We start from the raw sequence: 22,822 nt of genomic DNA on the forward strand, positions 1-22,822 counted from the left end.
AAGACTACTTTGAAATGGTTTTAACTTTGAATTCTTACAATTGGTTAATTACTGTCTTTTCAAATTCGGTAGTACTTACTCGTCTTTAGGGTATTTTATATTAGTTTTACTTTATGTCTTACCTGAGGTTTTATTAAGAATGTCTAAATATCTGTTTTCCACAAATTATGCTAATCGTTCCCATTTTTCCCTGTGATGCAAACAACAAAGATGTTTTTCCTTTTAAACAAATAAAGATCGTGAAAATCAGTATGTATTTGATAAAACAAATCTCACAGAATTTGTTGTTTAATCTTGAAATCTAAATTTTTAATTCGTAAACCTCAATTTCTTGTTTTTGAACTTATGTAAAACCAAATAACTTTTCTGTTTGTGTATTTTGTTTTGCTCATTTTCTTCCTCCTTTCTTCCCCCTAATGACAGGGAATGATACTAAACCCAAAAGATTTTAGCCTTGAAGGGATCTTAAAAGATGATCTGACCGCAGTTCAGATGAAGAGACTAAGCCTCAGAAAGTTAAATGATGTATCCAAGATCAGTTAGTTATTAGCAGAGATGAAACAAGGGCCCAGTGTTTGGCCCACTGTCAAGGGCTTTTTGGATTATCTCTGGGTCATCTCCTCACTAATACTGCATGTAATACATATTTCGTATTTTTATCCCATATAGCAAAACACTATTAATGACATTTGGAATTTAAGGATTGGCCAGTCACCATTCTGTCTTAAATTTCTGTGAATCCCATGTCATTCATCATAAGATGCCCTGGTGCTCTCTCTCTTAACTATGGTTTTAAGGTAAATAAGATTTGAATAATTAACCAATAAGTTATTATAAATATAAATCAATAAACTGCCCAATGGCCTACTGTGTCTAAGAATATGTGTGTTTTGCTGTAGTTATTTTCTTTGACCTCAGTTTTGTTTTACCTCTTGTGCAAGACTTAAAGTCAAAGAAATTTCATTGTGCAAGGTTTATTTTTTGAAGCATTCAGAATGTTGAGGGGGGGGGAAATTAATATAAACAGCCAAACTATTTTGATTAAAATTAGTAGACATATTGAAGACCCAGTCTCTTCACAGATGAGTTATTGTCTTTATCTACATCTGTACGTAGAGCTTACTGTGTGCAAGGCTTCATGTTAGGCACTGAGGAGACCATAGGAATGCTCAAGAAAAAAAGCAGAAAAGAAATTGGAAAAGAAATTACAATATCTGTCCATGCTCATTATCCCACCAACCAGTGTTAGTGGTTTTTAGTGTTTTGGCCTTTCCATACTTCATTTGCCTATACTTTTTGACTGAGATTTAAGTGTTAGAAAATTATAGTGTCATATAGGTAGGCAAATTGATTTCAAGGTTTGCCTCAGAAAAGAGTGAAATATCATTAATATAGATCACACATGTGAGGGATTTTCCATTAGTTAGATTTGTTATACTTGATCCATATAAAGTAGAAGTTTGTAATAACTTACAATTCCAACTTATATTTATTACATTATATTACTGAATTGGTAAGAAGCACTATTTCTATGATGGGCATGTTGTAAATTTAATTTTTTCCATTAACTTGGCATTTTTCTTTTTTAGAACCAAATTATGTATTTCTTACTAATAAATTGAATGGCATAATTTGATTTTTTAAAATATAAAATGCATACTCACTGTTAACAAGTCTAACATTAGAGAAATGTTTAGAAAAAAAAACTTGCATACCGTCTTGCTTTTCTAATCTCATTGCCCAGTGTTATGTATGATATCCTTCCACATCTTACTCCATTTTTATTTGTGTAGGTATTCAGATTAGATTTTATTTTTGCCCCCATTAAACATACTAGTAAACACTTTGCAACTTGCATTTTTTCCACAAAACATCCTTCCGTCCTTCAGCATCAAGAATGAGAGCTATCACATTCTTTTAATAGCTATACAGTATTCCACATTATTGCTGTTCCATGATTTAATAAACTATTTCTCTGTCAGTGTCATTCAGGTTGTTTGCAACTTTATGCCATTACAAAGAATGCAGGTCTACATGTACTTATGTATTTGGTCATTCTGGTGCTTCTGATCTGTAGAATAGACTCCTCTAAATGAGGTTGCTTGGTCAAGGTTGTGTGTGCTTTTAATTTTTTTTTTTTAACATCTTTATTAGAGTATAATTGCTTTACAATGGTGTGTTAGTTTCTGCTTTATAACAAAGTGAATCATGTGCTTTTAATTTTAATAAAGACATTATTTTACCTTCTCCAGCCTTGAATATAACAGGTTCATTTTGATGGGTGAAAAATGGTACTTCTTTTTCTTAGTCCTCATCCGCCTGTCCAGCCAGCCAGCAGCTAGCAAATGTTTACTGAAAGCTTTTAGTATGCTGCTACTCTCGTAATCTCTGGGAAATATCAGTGAACAAGAAGAAAGACCCTGTCCTCCCAGAGTTTATATTCCAGTGAGATTCAGAATATATAAATTCATTAATAGGGATTAGCATATCCTCTTGTGTGAATTGTAATTTGTTATTATTTGCCCATTTTTTAATTGGGCTGTTTGGTCTTCTCATCAGTTTATTACAGTTTTTAAAATATTAGGCCTTTTATGCTTTTATTAAAAGTTACAAATATTTCTTCAGTCTCTCCTTTGTCTATGGCATTTTTATGTCAAAATTTAAAAATTTTTGTTTTGGTAGGTAAAATATCTATCCTTTTTTTTTTTTTTTTTTTTAAACTTCCCAATTTCCTGTCTTGAATAAGAAGGACTATTGTCTAGTCCCGAAAGTTTATACAAATAGTCTAATTTATTCTAAAACATAAATTATTTTACATTTAGTTTGTTCAGTATATCTGGAATTTTTTTTTGTATAAAGTGACAATATATTCATTTTAATTTCTTTTCTTCCTTATGTATGGGCAAGTTAATGTCCATGCAATTGGATAAAACATTCTTTACTCCATTGAATTGAGATACTACTAACTGGATATATTTTGGTTACTGATGTTCCTGATGTTTATCTGTACTTATTCTAGCTTTTTAGTGAGTGGTTTCCCAAACTTTTTATTATGAAAAATTTTAAGCATATAGAAAAGTTGGCATGCAGTAAACACTCATCACCTAGGTTTAGTAACTAGCATTTTGTCATATTTGTTTTAACCATCTCCATATAGATATATTCCCACACGTATTCTTTTTTTTTCCAAAACTCAACAGTTGGAAAGTAAACTGTAGACATCATGACATTTCAGCCATAAATATTTAATATACGCCTCCTAAGACTTAAAGGTGTGCTTCATTATAACCATAATACAATTATCATATGCCAGAAAATTCCATAATATTATGTATAAAACAATCCCTTCACCAATTTTTATACCATGACATTGACCTTTTTTTTTAAAGAGTCTATGCCAGTTGTCTTTTAGATTGTCCCATGCTGTGGATTTGTCTTGATTTTTTTGTGGTGATATTTAACTTGTTCCTTTAAGCCCTTTTATTTGCTGTAAGTTTATTCTAACTATATACCTCCTTTTAAGCACTTCATTCTATATTAAAATTTCCTCAAATGTCCTAAAAATATTTTTTAATAAGTGATTCTGTGGGGCCAGAAAGAAAAATTTACTGTTTGTTAGTTCAGGAATGCCCTCTTCTGTTGGTATAGTGAAATGCAACTTCTTTTCTAAATGATACATGGAAGGCTTTCTATTCAGTGCTTCTGATTCTGTGATACCATCTCATTTCAATAGAACTGTTATCTTCTCTTTCTTCCTTTCCTTTATCCACCAAGCTTTGAAGGAATACCTCCCCCTTCTAAGTGCTACTTACCTCTTGTTCTGAGGGGAACCATATTTGATGTCTTTGTACTCCACTGCCAAGATCCTCCTCTTCCATACAGATTCCTCGGATTTTTCTCTCCAGTGAGGACTCTGTAATTGACATTGCTGGTTTTGGATGTTTATATTTCCCCATTTACCTGTAAATTGAAGTTTGAAGTGAGAACTTTTATTACAAGTATGTGCTGTGGACAGTTTTATTTGTTTTTCTTTTTGATCTCTGGTTTTCGGAGTATTTAGTAAAACATTTGATTTGAATTTGGATGACTACCATTTTCCCATGGGAATCAGAATGTCTACTGTAAGTTTTAAAATTGGGTAAGGAAATAACCTTTTTTTTTTTACTAGATAATTCATTATCTCAGCATTTTGTTGAATTTTAGGCATTATTATTGAATTACTTTCCTTGTTGATCTGAATCACTTCTTTGTCGTGTATCAAATTTTTGTACATTTGTGGGTCTGTTTTCGAAGTTTGTATTTTGTTCATTTGATTAGTTGGCCTATCCCTGCACTAAAACCTAACTGTCATCATTATCTTAGGTTTGTAAGTCTTCATTTCTGGTAGGGCAAGTACTTCCTCCCTTTACTTTTAAGGATTATCTCAACAGTTCTTGGTCCATTGCCCTTCCAGATTTTAGAATCAGCTTGACAACTTCCACAAGAAACCCTGTTGGAGGCTTGATTATGGCAGTACTCTGGGGAGACTGGACATCTTTATGATACTGAGTCTTCCTGTCCATGAACACACAATATCTATCAATTTATTTTAGTGTTCTTTAATGTCTCATTAAAATTTATTCTTTTTTCCACCTCAAGGTTTTTCACTTCTTTTGTTTTGTTTTTGTTTGTTTGGTTTGGTTTATTTCTAGGTACCTCAGAATATTTTTACTTTATGTTAAAAAACAGTTTTTTTTTGGCTGCGTTGGGTCTTCACTGCTGTGTGCGGGCTTTCTCTAGTTGTGGCGAGCGGGGGCTACTCTTCGTTGCAGTGCGTGGGCTTCTCATTGCGGTGGCTTCTGTTGTTGCAGAGCATGGGCTCTGGAGTGCAGGCTCAGTAGTTGTGGCGCAGGGGCTTAGTTGCTCCGCAGCATGTGGGATCTTCCCGGACCAGGGCTCAAACACGTGTCCCCTGCATTGGCAGGTGGATTCTTAACCACTGTGCCACCAGGGAAGTCCCAGAAAGCATAGTATTTTTTTTAATTGTAAAACTTCATTGAAAGAAATTTTAAAAGTCATAAATAAATGGACATACTACATTCCTGGATAGGAAAACAGTATTACAAAGATGTGAGTTCTCCCCAAATTCATCTATAGAGTCAACGCATTTTCTTTTTTTTTTTTTAAATTGAAGTATAGTTGACATGCAACGTTATATCAATTTCAGTTGTACAATATAATGATTCAATATTTGTATATATTGCAAAATGATCACCACAATAAGTCTAGTTAACATCCGTCACCATACACAGTTACAGAGCTTTTTTTCCCTTGTGATGAGAACTTTTGAGATTTACTCCCTTAGCAACTTTCAAATAAGCAGTACAGTGTCAACTCTAGTCACCATGCTGTACTTTACATCCCATGGCTTATTTATCTTATAACTGGAAGTCTGTACCTTTTGACTCCCTTCACCTATTTCATCCACCCCTTGCCTCTGGCAACCACCAATCTGTTCTCTGTATCTGTGTGCTTGTTTTTTTGTTTGTTTGTTTTTTAGGTTTCACATATAAGCGAGATGATACTGTATTTGTCTTTCTCTGTCTGATTTATTTCACTCAGCATGATGCCCTCAAGGTTCCTCGACATAGTATTTTCTTAATTTAAAATTTCTAACTTTGTTGCTGATGCATAGAAATGAAATCAATTATTATATTTTGATTTTGTATCTAGTCACCTAGCTAAAGTTTAATTTTTAATGATTTTACTGTATATTATTTTGGGTTTTCTATCTACACCAGGATTTGGCAAATTACAGCCAGCAGGCCAAATATGTCCTTGCTATCTGGTTTTAGAAATAAAGGTTTATTTGGAATGTCGGGGAACTAAGGTCCTGCATGCCCTGCGGCCAAAAATAGATAGATAGATGGACAGATAGACAGATAGATAGACAAAGTGTACAGCTCAGTGTTTTCAAAAAAAAAAAAATCTGTTTGTTTAAGTGGACCCACATAGTTCAAACCTGTTTTGTTCAAGGATCAAACGTATTTGAACTTTGATTGTGAGCTTATTGCTTGAACTTAATTAGTGGAAGTCCTTCAGGTCCAAATTGGGGATTCCAGAAGCTTTCCTCTGAGAAGTTTTTTTCTGCTGGACACTGGGGAATCACCAATCAGGGACCCCTTCAGCCTCTCCTAGGTCTTGTCTCAACCAGAATTCTCAGTTACTCTTCTCCACCTCTTTACTGGGAACTGCACTTTTCAATAGGGAAAGCTGCAAAGTCACATTGTGAAAGGAGCAGTTGTCAGGAATGAGAGCAATTGTTGCAGCTACCCTTGCAGCCAGCCTACTGCAGCTTGCCCTCTGACCACGATAATTTACATGCCTCTCACACACAAAATGCACTCATGGACATTTCCCAAAAGTCTCATCCTAATTATACCATCAGGCTCAAAGTCCGTGATCCTTTGATCTGCATCAGGTCTAGATGCATGTGAGGTTTCTCTCTGGTGTGGCTCCTCTCCATGCAGAGGCCTCTGAACTAAAAAGACATCTACTTGCACCCCACATACTCAACATACAGGACAGAAAAACCATAATAGACACTCCTAAAAAAAGGGGAGGAGGGCTTCCCTGGTGGCGCAGTGGTGAAGAATCCACTTGCCCAGTGCAGGGTACACGGGTTCGAGCCCTGGTCCGGGAAGATCCCACATGCCGTGGAGCAAATAAGTCCGTGCACCACAACTACTGAGCCTGCGCTCTAGAACCTGCGAGCCACAACTACTGAAGCTCGTGTGCCTAGAGCCTGTGCTCTGCAACAAGAGAAGCCAACGCCATGAGAAGCCTGCGCACCGCAACGAAGAGTAGCCCCCGCTTGCCGCAACTAGAGAAAGGCTGTGCACGGCAACAAAGACCCAATGCAGCCAAAAATTTTTTAAAAATAAATAAGATAAATAAGTTTCTTTAAAAAGGTTGGGGGAAGGAACAGGAACTTCATAGTAGTCACTGATTTATAGCAATTTTGAAATCCAACAGGAACCTGCTTTCAGGTTCCCTTATTACAGGGGTCATGAATGTTCCATCATGAAGGTTTCATTCTCTCTTTGGGTGTGCTTCTCTAAATCAGTGTTCTCTTCTGTTCTTGGTTTTGCCCTGGACTCTGGGCTCTGCCCCCGAAATCTTTTCTTCTTTTGTATCAAAATGTCCTGTGTTTTCAGCTGAGTGTCTTTTTCAACCTACTTCCCTTAGAAAGTTGGGGATCCAGAAAGCTCTTCTGTCTTTTCATAGCACTCTTCAAAAGCACTGATAGTGCTTTCATTAGTGTAACTCTCTTTAAAAATTATAGATTTTGTATGAATTTCATCAAGGTTCCTGACATATTTCCCTCCATGTTGTTTTTCCAGCATTTATCTTTCTCTTCAGTGCTAGTCGCTTCATTGTAGCATGAGAAGAACCTGCCTCTTTCCATCTCTAAGACTTTGCTCTCCTTGCTCCTGTATCTGTACTTTACCCTTTGTTTCATTCACCATTGTATCCAGCACTTCACCTTATTAGTAGTTAAGGACTAAGTAGAATGGCGTTTTCTCTTTATACTTAAACCTTTTAAAGTAGTATTTGAGGATTTCTGAGAATGCCTCCTCTAGGCAGTCTGGCACACTAGAAACCATGGTATCTCCTGAATGACAGTACCCTCTAATCCCCCTTCCCCTCCCTCTGCTTCCCAACCAAGTGATTACCAGCTTAGAGTGGATTCTAGAGCAGGGATCAGCAAACTATAGTGCACAGGCCAAATCCAGCCAACTGTCTGTTTTTGTTTCACCCATGAGCTAGGAATATTTTTTACATCTTTAAATGATTAAAAATAGTCAAAAGAAGGATAATATTGTGTGACATGTGAAAACTATATGAAATTCAAATTTCAGTGTCCACAAATAGAGCTTTATTGGAATACAACCTTGTTCATTGTATATTGTCTGTGGCTGTTTTCAGGCTACAATGGCAGAGTTGAGAAATTGCAACAGGAACCATATGGCCCATAAAGTCTAAAATATTTACTCTCTTGTCCTTTACAGAAAAGAATTACTGACCTCTGTTTTAGAGTGGTTAGACAGCTGGGCAAAGCTCTTCTGTTCTGTTTCAGCCCATTAATATTTCCTGGTATGATTGTTAACACAGTTATATTTGAAAGAGCTTTAGTCGAATTGGAAGCCAGCTTCGCTTGTCCTTTCAGCCCAACCTCTACTTGTGCTCCTGCTCTCAAACTTAATTTATCTAAATACATCTCTTGGTGTGCACACTCATTCTCCTTTTCTTGCAGTAGTATTTGACATTAAGGCCCATTACTCTTTTTGACTGTCTTCCTATGTAATTCATTCTCCTTGCTGGTGCTAAAGGGATTTTATAGTATTTTTGGGTGAACTTTTTAAAGCTGTATCAGAAAATGGAGTGATGATTGTAAGATAAAACAGTTCATTCAACAGTTTATTCTTGGCCCATTACTCTTTTTGACTGTCTTCTTATGTAATTCATTCTCCTTGCTGGCGCTAAAGGGATTTTATAGTATTTTTGGGTGAACTTTTTAAAGCTGTATCAGAAAATGGAGTGATGATTGTGAGATAAAACAGTTCATTCAACAGTTTATTCCCTATGCAAGGATCCTTTTCCTACTTTGTAGGCCAGACAGTCAAAACCAAGGTGAGGGGAAACATTAGGCAAACATGGATTGTAAAAAGGTTTACTTGTAATACATGCAAGGTATAAACAAGGTTAGAATGGGGAGCTCAGAATGTCCTCTGTCTTTACGCTATTCGTATATGCCAAACACTCCCATTAGCAGCAGCTCTGCTTAAACAAAGTGATTCTCCAAGGTAAGAGTGAGGTAGATTAGGGTTAAATATTCAGACCATGCAAGTTCTTACCAAATTTGGTAATGCCCATGTCCAGGTTTAGAGGCCTAGCTGTCATATCTGAGAGTCACAAGGCTGCATTTATTTGTCTCTGCATCTTCTGTGGGACTTTTAAAAGCCATTATATTCTACTCCCCCACCACTCCCTACTAGCTTATTTGGCCCTAGTCATAAGAAATTACTGCATAATAAAGAAATTATGATTAGAGTAAATTGTGACTTTCAAAGTTAGACTTTCCTGTGTATGTCCTTAGTCATTGGCACATTTTTCTGGCCTTATCTGGGATCTGTTCAGATGCTCTGCATCCCCTTGAAGGTTTTTGACATTGTGTTATGGCTGGCGGGTTAATGTATCGATGTTAGCATTCTGTTGTATGTATGATGCCTTAGTAAACTGCATATACACTGTACTAATCCTTCATACTGATCTCCCCTTCACTTCTCCATTCCTCTGTAAAACTTTCTGTCTTCCACACTTTAGTACACTAAGGTTGTTAGCTGGCTCTGCTCTGGTACATCTGCCCAGGTCTCCTCTACCACTTGAGATGTATACTTTCTAGGAGTCGTTGTTTGTTCTCAAACTTGCCTAATGGTTGCTCTTATTATTGTAACAAAGTAATTTGCAAGAAGTGGTAATATAAAGGAACAAAATATATTAATGAATGTGGAAAGAACTTTGTTTTTATGAAAACTGTGTTGAATGTTTAGGAACTGCTTGGTAAGGACCAGTCCCTAACGAAATTTCTGTTCAGTGGCTTAGACAAAGACAACTGTGAAAGATTGGGAAGAAATTGTAAAAATCTAGGCATATGCACTCCTATCAGAGGACCCATTGTCAAAAGCAATAAACCCTGCCATATTAAGAGATTGTAAATGAATGTATCTTATAAGATGTTAAGATAATATGATTAGCTATCTTTTTATTTCTTTGCTTTAGCTGATTATTTTCATGTAATCAGTTAGTTACTAGTACTGATTATGGGCATGGGGTTGAGAGTTTTATTATTTTATTGGATTTTTTAATATCTAGGGGGTAACTATAATTTTTTTACTCTTGTAATTGAATTTCCTATAGCAAGCATGCATTCATTCCTCTTTTAGTTTATGAAATTGTCATTGCTTTTAATTTGCAGTTTTATATTGCCTTAAACTTTATGCTGTTCTGTGGTCCATCTCTTATTGCTGTTAAAACTCATATACAAAGACCTTCTGAGGTTTTTATTTGTTTTTAAGATAAGGAGCTTTTTATACACCTTTGGAAATCCTGAGTATTTTTTATTTTTTAGGATGATTTTTTTTAAGTCCAGTTTTGCAGTATTTATATCTCCTTTGGTAGATGATAAACTTAATTGAAGAGATATTTTCTGTTTAATTTTTTAACCAGAGAGATTTTTTAAGTGAATTGTCCATTGGAATGTACATCTTAGGTATTTGAAAACCACTTCATATGTTGGATTTTTACCATGAAGAAAATAAATAATAAGTAGAGTTATCAGCCAGATTTCAGTCAGAAGACAGAATCCACAAGTTATTTTTGCAGAGAGAATTTAATATAATTTGTTAAATGGGTATTGATGAATTAAGAATGCAAAAAGAGAACACTAAAGTATCATGGAAGAGGCCGAGGAGGCGAGAAGATTACTGACCCTTCTGCCGGCTTCACAGTCCATCAGTGCAGAGCCTTCCCGGCATTTATTCTCCTTCCCCCCCAAACAGGTGTCTCCTCCCCAGCTACCTATACCACAGTACTCTCAGCGGCTGTGTTAAGATTCCTTGGTTGAGTTTTGTGACGACAGTTCTCCATGAAGCCAAGTTTCCTGTGTTGACTCTGGTTTCTCCACTGTCATTAAGAGCAAAGACACTATTTTAGTGTCTTCTGCACAACAATTACATATAGCAGCTGAGTACCCAGGAAATAGTATTTATAATTCATACTACTTCTATTAAACAACTCCCCTCCCCATTTAAATACTGGTTAATTTGAAAAAAAATAAAAATAAAAAATAAAGTATCATGGATGTAGCAATCACAGTAAATAGCTCCTACCCCTAAAGCTGGAAGAACAAAATGAGGTTAAAATTATTGAAACATAGAGGCTTAGAGGAGAGGCCCTGCAGAGCTGTGACTTGACCTCTGAGGAGCAGGTACTAGCTGCCTGGTGTCTCTGTCAGGCATAGTGAGCTGGTTTCAGTGAATGTTAGAAAAACTGCTGTCTGGAACTGCTACTGAAATGAGAAACCTGCCAGAGTTGCTAGGGTTTTACTGACAAGAAGAGGAAGTAGTTAGGAAGGAGCAGGTCCCTTCTTCCTTCAGCTTTCATTCTTTCCACATCCCTACTGACACAGTTTAACAGGAAACCATTAGAATCAGCAGAAAAATGGTTTGCTCAGTCCTAGGCCCAGCATCACTATATAAAAGAGTGTATTTGGAGCTGAAAGACAATAGCTAATCATTGGCTCTTAAACAACTACTGCCTATTAAGTTTACTTTTTTATTGTGTATGTGCAATAAAAGAAGATTTGTTTGTATATTTAAAGTTAATTTCAAGACCCTCATTTCTTTCACATTTGCTTTCCTGACCACTGCAGCACATGTGGATCCTCTGCCTCACTTATTTGGCATCATTATTTATTTATTTGTTTGTTTGTTTGTTTGTTTATTTATTTATTATTTTTAAATTTATTTATGGCTGTGTTGGGTCTTCATTTCTGTGTGAGGGCTTTCTCCAGTTGCAGCAAGCGGGGCCACTCTTTTTTTTTTTTTAATTATTTATTTATTTATTTATTTATTTATTTATGGCTGTGTTGGGTCTTCGTTTCTGTGCGAGGGCTTTCTCCAGTTGCGGCAAGCGGGGGCCACTCTTCATCGCGGTGCGCGGGCCTCTCACTATCGCGGCGTCTCTTGTTGCGGAGCACAGGCTCCAGACGCGAGGGCTCAGCAATTGTGGCTCACGGGCCTAGTCGCTCCGCAGCATGTGGGATCTTCCCAGACCAGGGCTCAAACCCGTGTCCCCTGCATTGGCAGGCAGATTCTCAACCACTGCGCCACCAGGGAAGCCCGCGGGGGCCACTCTTCATCACGGTGCGCGGGCCTCTATCGCGGCCTCTCTTGTTGCGGAGCACAGGCTCTGGACGCGCAGGCTCAGTAGTTGTGGCTCACAGGCCTAGTTGCTCTGCGGCATGTGGGATCTTCCCAGACCAGGGCTCGAACCCGTGTCCCCTGCATCGGCAGGCAGACTCTCAACCACTGCGCCACCAGGGAAGCCTTGGCACCATTATTGACATTTAGGGTCATATAAACTGCTCAGCTTTTTAAATGTTTATCCTTTCACCTGTATTTCTTGTGTCCTTGCTCTTGCATTGAATGAGGGATGAGAGGGCTCTGTTCCTATAGTTTGGATTCTACTACCAGCCTCATCTAGTACCTTACAGAGGGCTAATCAACCACTGCTAAGTACCTTCTCTTTTCTGAAAAGTTGGAGATTTTTTTAATACCTTCTTATAAATTGGAATGTCTCAAAATTACACCTTTTTCATATCAAAAGAGTTAATTTTTTTCATGGTGTTCTTAAAAGTGCTAAAGTGCTTAAAAGTAAACTTTAAAAGATAAATTTATTTTTAATTACCAGGTGCTTCTAAGGAAGGAGGTGCCGGAGCAGTTGATGAAGATGATTTTATAAAGGCTTTTACAGATGTCCCTTCTATACAGGTAAGGATGCCAGTAAAGTGGCATTCCCCATGAATATTGCCTGTGTGCCTGTTCGTAATATTATTTATTTTTGTCCCTGTTTTCCAAATTCTTTTTTTCCTGAATTGACTTGCCAAACTATTATTTGTTGCTACAATTAGACTTCCAAGTGATTTTTTCAGTGAGGCTGAAACAAAATTGAATCCATATCATTGAATCATCTTACATTTCAATGTCCAACTACATCCACTTTTTTTTTTTAAAGGTGCCTGTGATACAATGTTCTTCCATTTTTTTTCCTCCTACCTTTCTGTCCACTTCATCTCTTTCTCCTTTAAAGCCACATCCTTCTTTACTTGACTGTTGAATACTGAGATTTCTTAAGGGTTGGTTCTGGGCCTCTCTTCTCGCTCTCCATTTCCTTCCTTCCTTCAAATCCATGGCTTTACTTCGTGCCTTTACATAGGTAATGCACAGGTTTTTATTGCTAAGCCAGAACTCTCTTTAGTGCAAAAATAATTTTTCCACTGATTGTTTATTTGACATCTCCTTTTAGATGTCTCAGAAGCATCTCAAATTCAACGTGCCCACAACTGGGCTCATGATCTTCCCCTTTCAAACCTACTCTTCCAGTGTTTTATATGTGGAAACCTAATTAGTTACACAAGTTAGAAACCTAGGAATTATTTTATTGCAGCCAGTTCCTAACTTAGTGGTATTCAAACTTCTTCTCTCTGTATGCCCCCTAAAAGAACGTTTAAAAAATTATGTACCCCCTCACTAAAGTAAATTTTTGAGTCGACCCTTTTTTCCCATGTTAGGGGAGGGGGAGCCTGGCATTGTATTCCAGAGCAAAGCATCATAATAAAATTAGGAGTGGGAGAGGAACCTGCCTTTCTTTTTAAATATGGCAGAAGGACTTTTGTGAAGGGAAAGTGGGAGGCAGGAAAGGCTCAGAAGCCTCCAGTAATCACTCTGTAACAAATGTTTATCTGGTCCCCCTCCTGCCTCTTCAGCCTTGTCTCATGCCTTGCTCCCCTTTGTACTCTTGTTTTTGGCAAGTTTTTGTTTTAAGAAAAAGGAGAATTTGATGGCCGTTGAAAGTGAAAAATATAAATAGGGCCTATTTGATGGCAGTATCTGTTTGTACTACTCAGATGGTATCTAGGACCCCATTCTTTCTTATGTCTCATTTCTGGATTCTTCTGCATTGTCTTCCCTCATGGTCAGCAACATGGCTGCAGCTGTCCGAGCCTCACTCCCTTAGTACCCTCTGCCTCTTCCCCAGCTGACCATGTAAAACTTTGAAATTCACTCTAACTGAACTAATTTAGGTTTTGCGCCCACCTCTGAACCTTGACTGTGATGTAGAGAAATACTATGCACTGACAGACTTAGGCCTTGGGTCACTATCTCTTCCCCTGATCCCCTTTGCACTCTTTACTACTGTACTTGGCCTTCTATCTGTTTCTTTCTGTCACAGAGCCTTTGCACATGCTGTTCACCACAGGGAAGGCCGATCTTTCTCTATTTTGTCTAATGATGTCTCCCTCATGCTTTAGCTCTCAATTCAAGCTTGACTTTCCTAACTAGTTCAAACCCCCTATTGTATGTATACTTTCATGGCAGTATGTACTTCTCCTTGGTGATACTTTCTATTTGCAATTTCATATTTTATATCATTTGATTAATTTTTTTCTTTCCCTGACTAGATTATAAGTTCCATAAGGCAAAGACCATGCCTATTTTTTGCTCACCATAGTGTCCTTAGTGCCTAGAATGTTACATCCCTGTTATGTGGATATTTGTTAAGTGAATGAAAGGATAATGGTGTTTGGCAGACAGTTAGCTCCAGAGGGAATAAAGCATGTAGCTCTCCTGGCTACAGTCTAGCGAGAGGGTCAGAGGAGGGACTAACCTAAAACATGTCCTTTTGCAATATTGTATAATAAGTATACGAATGCAATAGATATGTTATATACCTGAAGTCATTTTGAGAACTCAGTCCTGTTTTTACTAATCTGTAGGATATTTGCATTTTGTTTTTAAATGACAAAGCACTTTAAAAGTATATTTGAAGTTACTCATGAGTGGAGAAATATCCTTACCTGGGTAACAGGTAAGGAAGACGAAGCATTTTATTTTATTATTATCTATAATGTATTTTCATTCTCCATTTAAAAATGGTGCTAGAATGGGAAATAATACTATTACTGGAAAGATTATTTGAACATGAGGGCATAATTTTGCTGTGGCAAGAAATATTAATGTTATAATTTTGCATCTTTTCTTTAAGATCTATTCTAGTCGAGAACTTGAAGAAACATTAAATAAAATCAGGGAAATTTTGTCAGATGACAAACACGACTGGGATCAGCGTGCCAATGCAGTAAGTTTTTTACTTTTTATTTTCTTATCCCTCTCCTTTTTTTTTCAATGTTCTTTTTCAAAAACTTGGAAATTCGATAGTAGTACTATCTGGTATTTGCTTATGAAATAGAGAGTCTGATAGGTAACATTTCTTTCTGGAAAACACATTGAGATAATAGGCCTTTTCTTAGTTAGGGTCCATTTTTTTCTGTTTTGCTAATCAGGTGGAGCCTATCTCACCCATTTGTTAGCGTCTCCACTGTGCTACTTTTTGAGCTTCACTGATGCCCCGGGACCATGACTCTCCTTAGGGTTACATAGTTGTGGAGTAAAGGGAACCCTCCTGCACTGTTGGTGGGAATGTAAATTCGTAGGGATGGCATTAAATCTGTAGATTGCTTTGGGCAGTATGGCCATTTAACCGTATTAATTCTTCCAATCCAAGAGCATGAGATGATTTCTTTGAATCATCTTTAGTTTCCTTTATCAACGTGTTATGGTTCTCAGCATATAAGTCTTTCACCTCCTTGTTCAGGTTTATTTCTAGGTTGTTTTTTTTTTTTTTATGTGATTTATAAAGGGAATTTTTTTTTTTTTTTTTTACTTTTTCTTTCTGATAGTTTATTGTTAGTGTAAAGAAATGCAACAGATTTCTGTATGTTAATTTTGTATCCTGGTACCTTGCTGAATTCGTTTATCAGTTCTAATAGTTTTTGTGTGGGGTCTTTAGGGTTTTCTATATAAATTATCATGTCATCTGCATATAGTGACAATTTTCCTCTTCCCTTCCAGTTTGGATACCTTTAATTTCTTTTTTTGTTGATTTCTGTGGCTAAGACTTCTAAATTGAATAGAAGTGGTAGAGAGGCCATCCTTGTCCTGTTCCAGATTTTAGTGGGAAGGCTTTCAGCTTTTCACCGTTGAGTATTGGGTTTGAGTTTGGCATAAACCATTGGCTGTGGGTTTGGCAAAAATAGCTTTTATTATGTTGAGATATGTTCCTTCTATACCCACTTTGATAAGAGTTTTTACCATGAATGGATGTTCAATTTTATTAAATGTTTTTTCTGCATCTGTTGAGATGATCATGTGGCTTTTGACCACATTGATTTGCGTATGTTGAACCATCCTGTGACCCTGGGATGAATCCAACCTGACCATGGTGTATGATCCTTTTTATGTGTTGTTGGATTCAGTTTGCTAATATTTTGTTGAGGATTTTTGCATCTATATTCATGAAAGATATTGGCCTATAATTTTCTTTTTTGGTAGCGTCTTTGTCTGATTTTGGTATCAGGGCGATGGTGGCTTCATAAAATGATTTTGGGAGTATTCCCTCCTCTTCAGTCTTTTGAAAGAGTTTGAGAAGGATTGGTATAAGTTGTTTTTTGTACGTTTGGTAGAATTCCCCAGTGAAGCCATCCAGTCCTGGACTTTCTTTGCAGGGAGTTTTTTTTATTGCAGATTCTATTTCACTCCTAGCAGTTGGACTGTTCAAATTATCTATTTATTCTTGATTCAGTTTTGGTGGGCTGTATGTTTCTAGAAACTTGGATGGACTTGTTTTTATATTTTGTGCTGTTTTAACAATACTGCAATAAACATCCTTGCACATATTTATAACAATGGTGTTTTTATTTTTATAGCTTAAATTTTTAAAAGTAGATTGGTGGGTAAAGAGTAGATGCAATTTTATTTTAGTAGACATTGCCAAAATATTTTGAACAAAGGTATTAGTCATCCATGATCTTAACAGTAAGAGCTATTACTGGGTGCTATCGAGTCTTTTTAACTTTTGCCAATCTAATGAAGGCAAATGATGTGTCTGTGTTGTAATTTGCATTTGCTTATCACTGGTAAGGTTGAACACATTTTCTTATATTTATTTTGCCCAATTTAATATTTGGTTATTTGTCTTTTGTACTTATATATTGCAGATAATTTTTTCCTACCATATTGTAATTTTTTTTAGTTGTTTAGATACCTTCTGATTTCTCTTCTGCTTATGATAGTTTGCCTACCTTATATACCCTAAGATTGTATAACTGTTCTTTCAGATGTTTTTCTAACATCCACAGTGTTTTATTTTTATGTTTTCCATCCTTAATTCATCTTTAAAGATATCTTTAAAAATTTAGAAAACCACAGAATTTAATATGAAGTTATACATAATAATGGGTATGATAGGTAAACTTTTAGCTTGTATGTGTGAGCACAGATGTGCACCTGAGTGTATCTCAATTGACTGATTCATTTTATTAGGTATGCATGATGTTTATATGGAAAACATTTGGCAATCCTATTCTTAAAGGTTTAGAAATAGGGAGAAAGAGCTATTTGTGTCACAAAGTAAGTGTGATAATGTTAAAATATTGGAGATGGTGATGACTTAATGGTTGATCCTTTTGATTTTTTACTTTTGCATATGGAAGAATATAGTTTCCAAATTTGGTTCTTTTAAAAATAGGCTTCTTAGTAGATAGTGGTAATGGTTGCCCAACATTTTGAATGTACTTATTGCCACTAAGTTGTATACTTTAAAATGGTTAAAATGGTAAATTTTATTTTAATGTGTATTTTGTGACAATTTTGAAAAGACTCCCTTAAAACTTTAAAATTTACTTACCAACTCATACATTACATGTCTATTATGCATATAATTAAATCTATAATGTTCTTTTCCAGAAAGCTTTTTTGTTTGTTTGCATGTTTATTTATAAGATACATTTAATGCTGTTAAAATGTCTGAATATAATTATGAAATATAATGAAAAAATTTTTAATTTTGTTCCAATAGTGAAGTTTAGGTAGCTTTTTTTTTGCACTGCCACTTTTTAACGTCAGTAATGAAAATTCTCTTTATTTCAGCTTAAGAAAATTCGATCATTGCTTGTTGCTGGAGCTGCACAATATGATGGCTTTTTCCAACATTTACGCTTGTTGGATGGAGCACTTAAACTTTCAGCTAAGGATCTTAGATCCCAGGTGGTTAGAGAAGCTTGCATTACTGTGGCGTAAGCATATTCTTTTTTGTGATAAGTATTTTTTATGAACGAATTTTGTACTCATTGATTCAGTGATTATTCAGTAAAGCACTAGCAGGATAACCCCAAAAAAGCATATATATGTTCCAAACATCATATATATAAGGATAAAATTTGTGTGATTAAAAAAAAAAATCTTTCTTAATAGCACTTTATACCAACCTTAAAATATGTTTATATGTCTAAAGTCTACTGGTAGATTTTTGGTCACTAACTGTGAGTATAAGAAGAAAGTGAATGGGTCTGAGAACTGGCTATATGTAACTTTCTCTTTGCTAATTTGGATATTAAGCTTTTTATTTCTGATATTTTAGCAGTTGTCTTGGAATTATAACATGCATCATTAACTTATCAAAGTCTAAACCTATTTTGTATGTTTATATTTTTCTAAAATTTAAGGATGGTAGAACACTTAAACTCCTTTTACCACTTCTCCCGACCAGAATACTTTGTTGTGTATGTTGTTGTATTACTTTGAAGAGAGGGAACACAAAGATGCCTACTATTAATATTTATAATCTGGATTGTATTAGATGTCCTAGTCAAAACAGAATAAACAAACAAATAAAAAACCCCTCAAGAAATAAAAACTATGAGGATTGCAAGAAAAGGAACAAAACTGCCCTTATTAACAAATGATATAACTATCCATGCAGAAAATGATAAGAATTGATAGATAAATTATTATAATTAAGGTAATATATAGCAAGATTGCTAGATACAAGTCAATATACCAAAATAATTGAATATCTCTTGATAACAAAACAAAACAAAAATCCACAAATTGTAACCTTCAAAAATAGTCCGTGATGGGAATTCTGCTTCTTGCCATGATGCAACAACTGGTACAGGATTAGCCCTCTTGCAGAAAACTGGAGAAAATATGTAAGACAACTGTGTACAGATGATGGACAGCAGGCAGAGCAGGAGTGTAATTCTTGAAACAAACAAGTCAGTTGAACAGTATGATCAGCACAGTTTTGACCTGGATGCATTTTCTGGACCGTGGAGAGGGAGGGAGAACCCAGGCAGAGCAAGGCAGTCTCACTGAGTTGAAGAAGAAACAGATTGGAGGTTCCGAAAGCTGAAGTGGCTAAAATTTGCAGTGCAGAACGCTGGAGAGGAGAGATATACAGAAAAAGAGCTATAGAAATCTGCATAGGGGATCCCATGAGTCTAGTTGAATACTAATCTGTGCATGTGAAAGGTACAACTCCCTGAGGACTGGAAAGAACTGCTGGAAGCTATAAGATAAACAACAATTCCCAGAGTTCACCTGGGCCGGGAGAGGTTCAAGTTCTGACGAGCCAGACTGGAGAAACGTTGTTGAACACCCAGGGCATTCAGTAGAGACCCCAGAAAGGCTGTTGTATAGGAATAGGACTGTTCAGGCTACTCTGGAGGCTGAGTACTCTGCAGTACTCTCAGGCCGCCCCTCCCAGTAAGCTTATAAAGATCAAGCTGATTTCAAAGTACATCACTGGCCTACCAGAACAAAACTCTTACACTCTTTAAAGGAAGACAGCAACATCCGGGCACAGGTGGCACCTCTTTGCTTCTGATTTGAGTTTCACATTGGAAAACTGAAGGTATAACTGAACACTAGTAAGTCAGTCTGAGTCTGAGTACCTCTTTGAACCAGGAACCTGAAATTCTGGAGCTAACTGTACCCCAACCATGTATTTTAGACAAGATATAAGTTATATAGAAATTAAATAATTCCACAAACATTGTCAGAACTGTAATTACAGCATTCTTCCTAAGTGTTTTACCCAAAATCATATTAAATTAATTAGCCTGGATTAGTTGTTTAACTACAAATTTGGAAAGAGAAGACAGACGTCCTTAGAGTCACCCAACTAATCAATGTATGGTAGAGTTCTATTTTCAATCAAGAATTCTGAAATCCTACACCAAAGATGTCAGGGAGTACTTGTGACCGAAATATTAATATTTCTCATTAATAGAAATAGAGGAGTACTGGGACTTCCCTGGTGGCGCAGTGGTTAAAAATCCGCCTGCGAATGCAGGGGACATGGGTTTGATCACTGGTCCGGGTAGATCCCACATGCCACAGAGCAACTAAGCCCATGCACTACAACTACTGAGCCTGTGCTCTAGAGCCTGCGAGCCACAACTACTGAGCCTGCATGCCACAACTGCTGAAGCCCATGCGCCTAGAGCCCGTGCTCCACAACAAAAGAAGCCACCGCAATGAGAAGCCCGCACATGCAATGAAGAGTAGCCCCCGCTCACCACAGCTAGAGAAAGCCCGCATGCAGCAACGAAGACCCAACACAGCCAAAAATAAAATTTAAAAAAATAAAAAGAAAGAAATAGAGGAGTACTGATTTGGGAAAGATTTTACTTATTTGTCAAATATGTTGAATTTAAGATTGATATTGGGACATCAGAGTGGAAATATCCAATGGATAAAGACTAAAGTTAGTACAGTCAGAGCTGAGTGTTTTACCTGTCATGTTAATGGTTAAATTCTGAGATTAGATGACTTCTCCATTGCAAAGAGATGGTTAAAATGCCAAATTTCAACTTTGCACTCGACAGTAAAAGGACGGGGAAAAGAAGGAAGTAGGTAGTATCTGCACTTGCCTTTCTCTCTTTTGTTTTTCTGCCATTGGAACTGGTTAAAATAAAAATTTTGTTAATTCAGTAAAAGAATATTTTAAAATTGTATGGTCCTACCTATATTTAATGTTAAACTATTTTTTTAAAAAACATTTTTCTGTCTTCCTTTATAGCCATCTTTCAACAGTTTTGGGAAACAAGTTTGATCATGGAGCTGAAGCCATTGTACCTACACTTTTTAATCTCGTCCCCAATAGTGCAAAAGTCATGGCAACTTCTGGATGTGCAGCAATCAGATTCATAATTCGGGTAAGTTCTTTTCTTTTCCTTTCTTTTCTTTCTCTTTTCTTTTTTCTATCTTTCTCTCTGTGTGTTTGTCCACCTCTCTGTCTGTATGTCTCTCTCTCAGTGTACTTAAATAAATCATTGGTATTTTTTTAAACCCCAAAGGAAAATTACTTTTGAATTATTTTTCTGATAATAAAAGTAATACACAGTTATTATTGAACATTTAAATAGTACAGAGGATTACGAAGTAAACATGCTTGCATACAGAATATAATAGACATAATATTCATGTACATGTGTGAGTGTGTGTGTGTGTGTGTGTGTATAACCACATTATAGGTAGTAGCAGGCAAATGTAAAACAATAAAAAAGTTAGAGACAGTGGTAAAAGATGACAGACAAATTCTTAATATTTCTCATCATCCACATCTTGAAGGTGCCCAAAAGAACAGAGTTAAAAAAAATAAATCTTCCACACTTGAATTCTGCTCTTCTGCAACTAACCACGCTAGCCATTCAGTATGTACTTTTCCAAACTTCTGTTCTTGCCTATACAAACTATATTTACTACAAAATGTAAATGTAGCATTTGTATTTTACATATATGTAAAAATAATGTTTTTTACACTTTTTAAACTTCATGTACTTGGGCAGCTTCCCTTGTCCATACAAATAATTCTTTTTAATGTCTAAATCAGTTCTCTATTAAAGAACATAATATTAAATTGTCCTCACCATTCTTCTCCCTGAGGTTTATGAAGTTCTTTCTTTCCACCCTTTACCAACATTGTGCATTATTAGTATCTTAAAGGTTTTAAAAATTTAATAATTGAAATATTATTTCATATTCTACTTTGCATTTCTTGGATTATTAGAGACATTAGGTTTTTTTTTTTCTTTAATAGTTTTTCTTTGGATTGCCAGTTTATACTTTGTGCATTTTTTTCCTCACTTATTTCTAAGGCCTTTTTTATACATTATAAGGACAGTCAGCCCTCCTTATCCATGGGTTCTGCATCTGTGGATTCAACCAACCTCAGATCAAAAATATTTGGGGGGAAAAAAATCCCAGAGAGTTCCAAAAAGCAAAACTTGAATTTGCCTCCTGCTGGCATCTATTTATATAACATTTACAGTAATTACAACTATTTACTTATCATTTACATTGTATTAACTATAATAAGTAATCTAGAGATGACTTAAAGTATACAGGAGGATGTGTGTAGGTTTTATGCAAATACTGCACCATTTTATATAAGGGACTTGAGCATCCACAGATTTGGGGATCCTCCCAGGGTCTTGGAACCACCCCTGTGGACACTGATGGATGACTGTAAATTAATTCTATGTTGCAAATATTTTGTGCCAGTTTGTCAATTCTTCAAATATTGTTTAAGTTATCATTTGTTATATATAGAAATTTGAAATTTTTTTGCTTTGAGACAATGCTCCTTTTGTGGTTTCTGTTATAGTTAAAACAACCTTCCTCATTTCTCAATTATAAAAATATTCAATTGTTTAAAACTTTCATGATTTTGTTTCTTAGGTTTACATCTAACTCAGTTTTATTTCTGTGTGAAATACAGGTATCCAACTTCATTTTCCCCCAAATACAAAGCCATTTGACCCAGTGGCATGTAGTGAATTACAGTTCAGTCTTTTCTTAAAATACCACTGTTTTCATGTAGTAAATTTCCATAAATATATGGGTCTATTTTTTAAATGCCTTTTCAGTTTCTGTGATCAGTTTGTCCTCTCCTGTTAAGTGATGTTTTTTTCTAATACTGCTGTACCAGAAGGTTTTTTCAGCAATTAAATCCAGTGCCTATGAAGAAATCTATGAATCTATCTATGGAAATGTTCGTTTCTTTCTGTTTTAATATTTTTGTAAGCTTCACTAAATCTGGCACCTTCATAACAGTGTTCAAAAATAGTGGAAATTATTGAAATCTTTGTTTTATC

General features: G+C 36.0%; 1 protein-coding gene across 3 annotated transcripts in view; it reads left to right on the forward strand.

The window, feature by feature from the left end:
• CLASP2 (cytoplasmic linker associated protein 2) overlaps positions 1–22,822 on the forward strand; it is a 170,054-nt gene that overhangs the window by 56,032 nt on the left and 91,200 nt on the right. For all 3 annotated transcript variants that reach the window (XM_068558803.1, XM_068558804.1, XM_068558805.1), the window contains 4 exons: positions 12,514–12,593; positions 14,869–14,961; positions 17,811–17,956; positions 20,746–20,881. In XM_068558803.1, the coding sequence (XP_068414904.1) occupies positions 12,514–12,593; positions 14,869–14,961; positions 17,811–17,956; positions 20,746–20,881 (455 nt within the window). The remainder of the gene's footprint in view (positions 1–12,513; positions 12,594–14,868; positions 14,962–17,810; positions 17,957–20,745; positions 20,882–22,822) is intronic.

Source organism: Eschrichtius robustus, chromosome 12, assembly GCF_028021215.1.
Source record: "Eschrichtius robustus isolate mEscRob2 chromosome 12, mEscRob2.pri, whole genome shotgun sequence".
NCBI lineage: Eukaryota > Metazoa > Chordata > Mammalia > Artiodactyla > Eschrichtiidae > Eschrichtius > Eschrichtius robustus.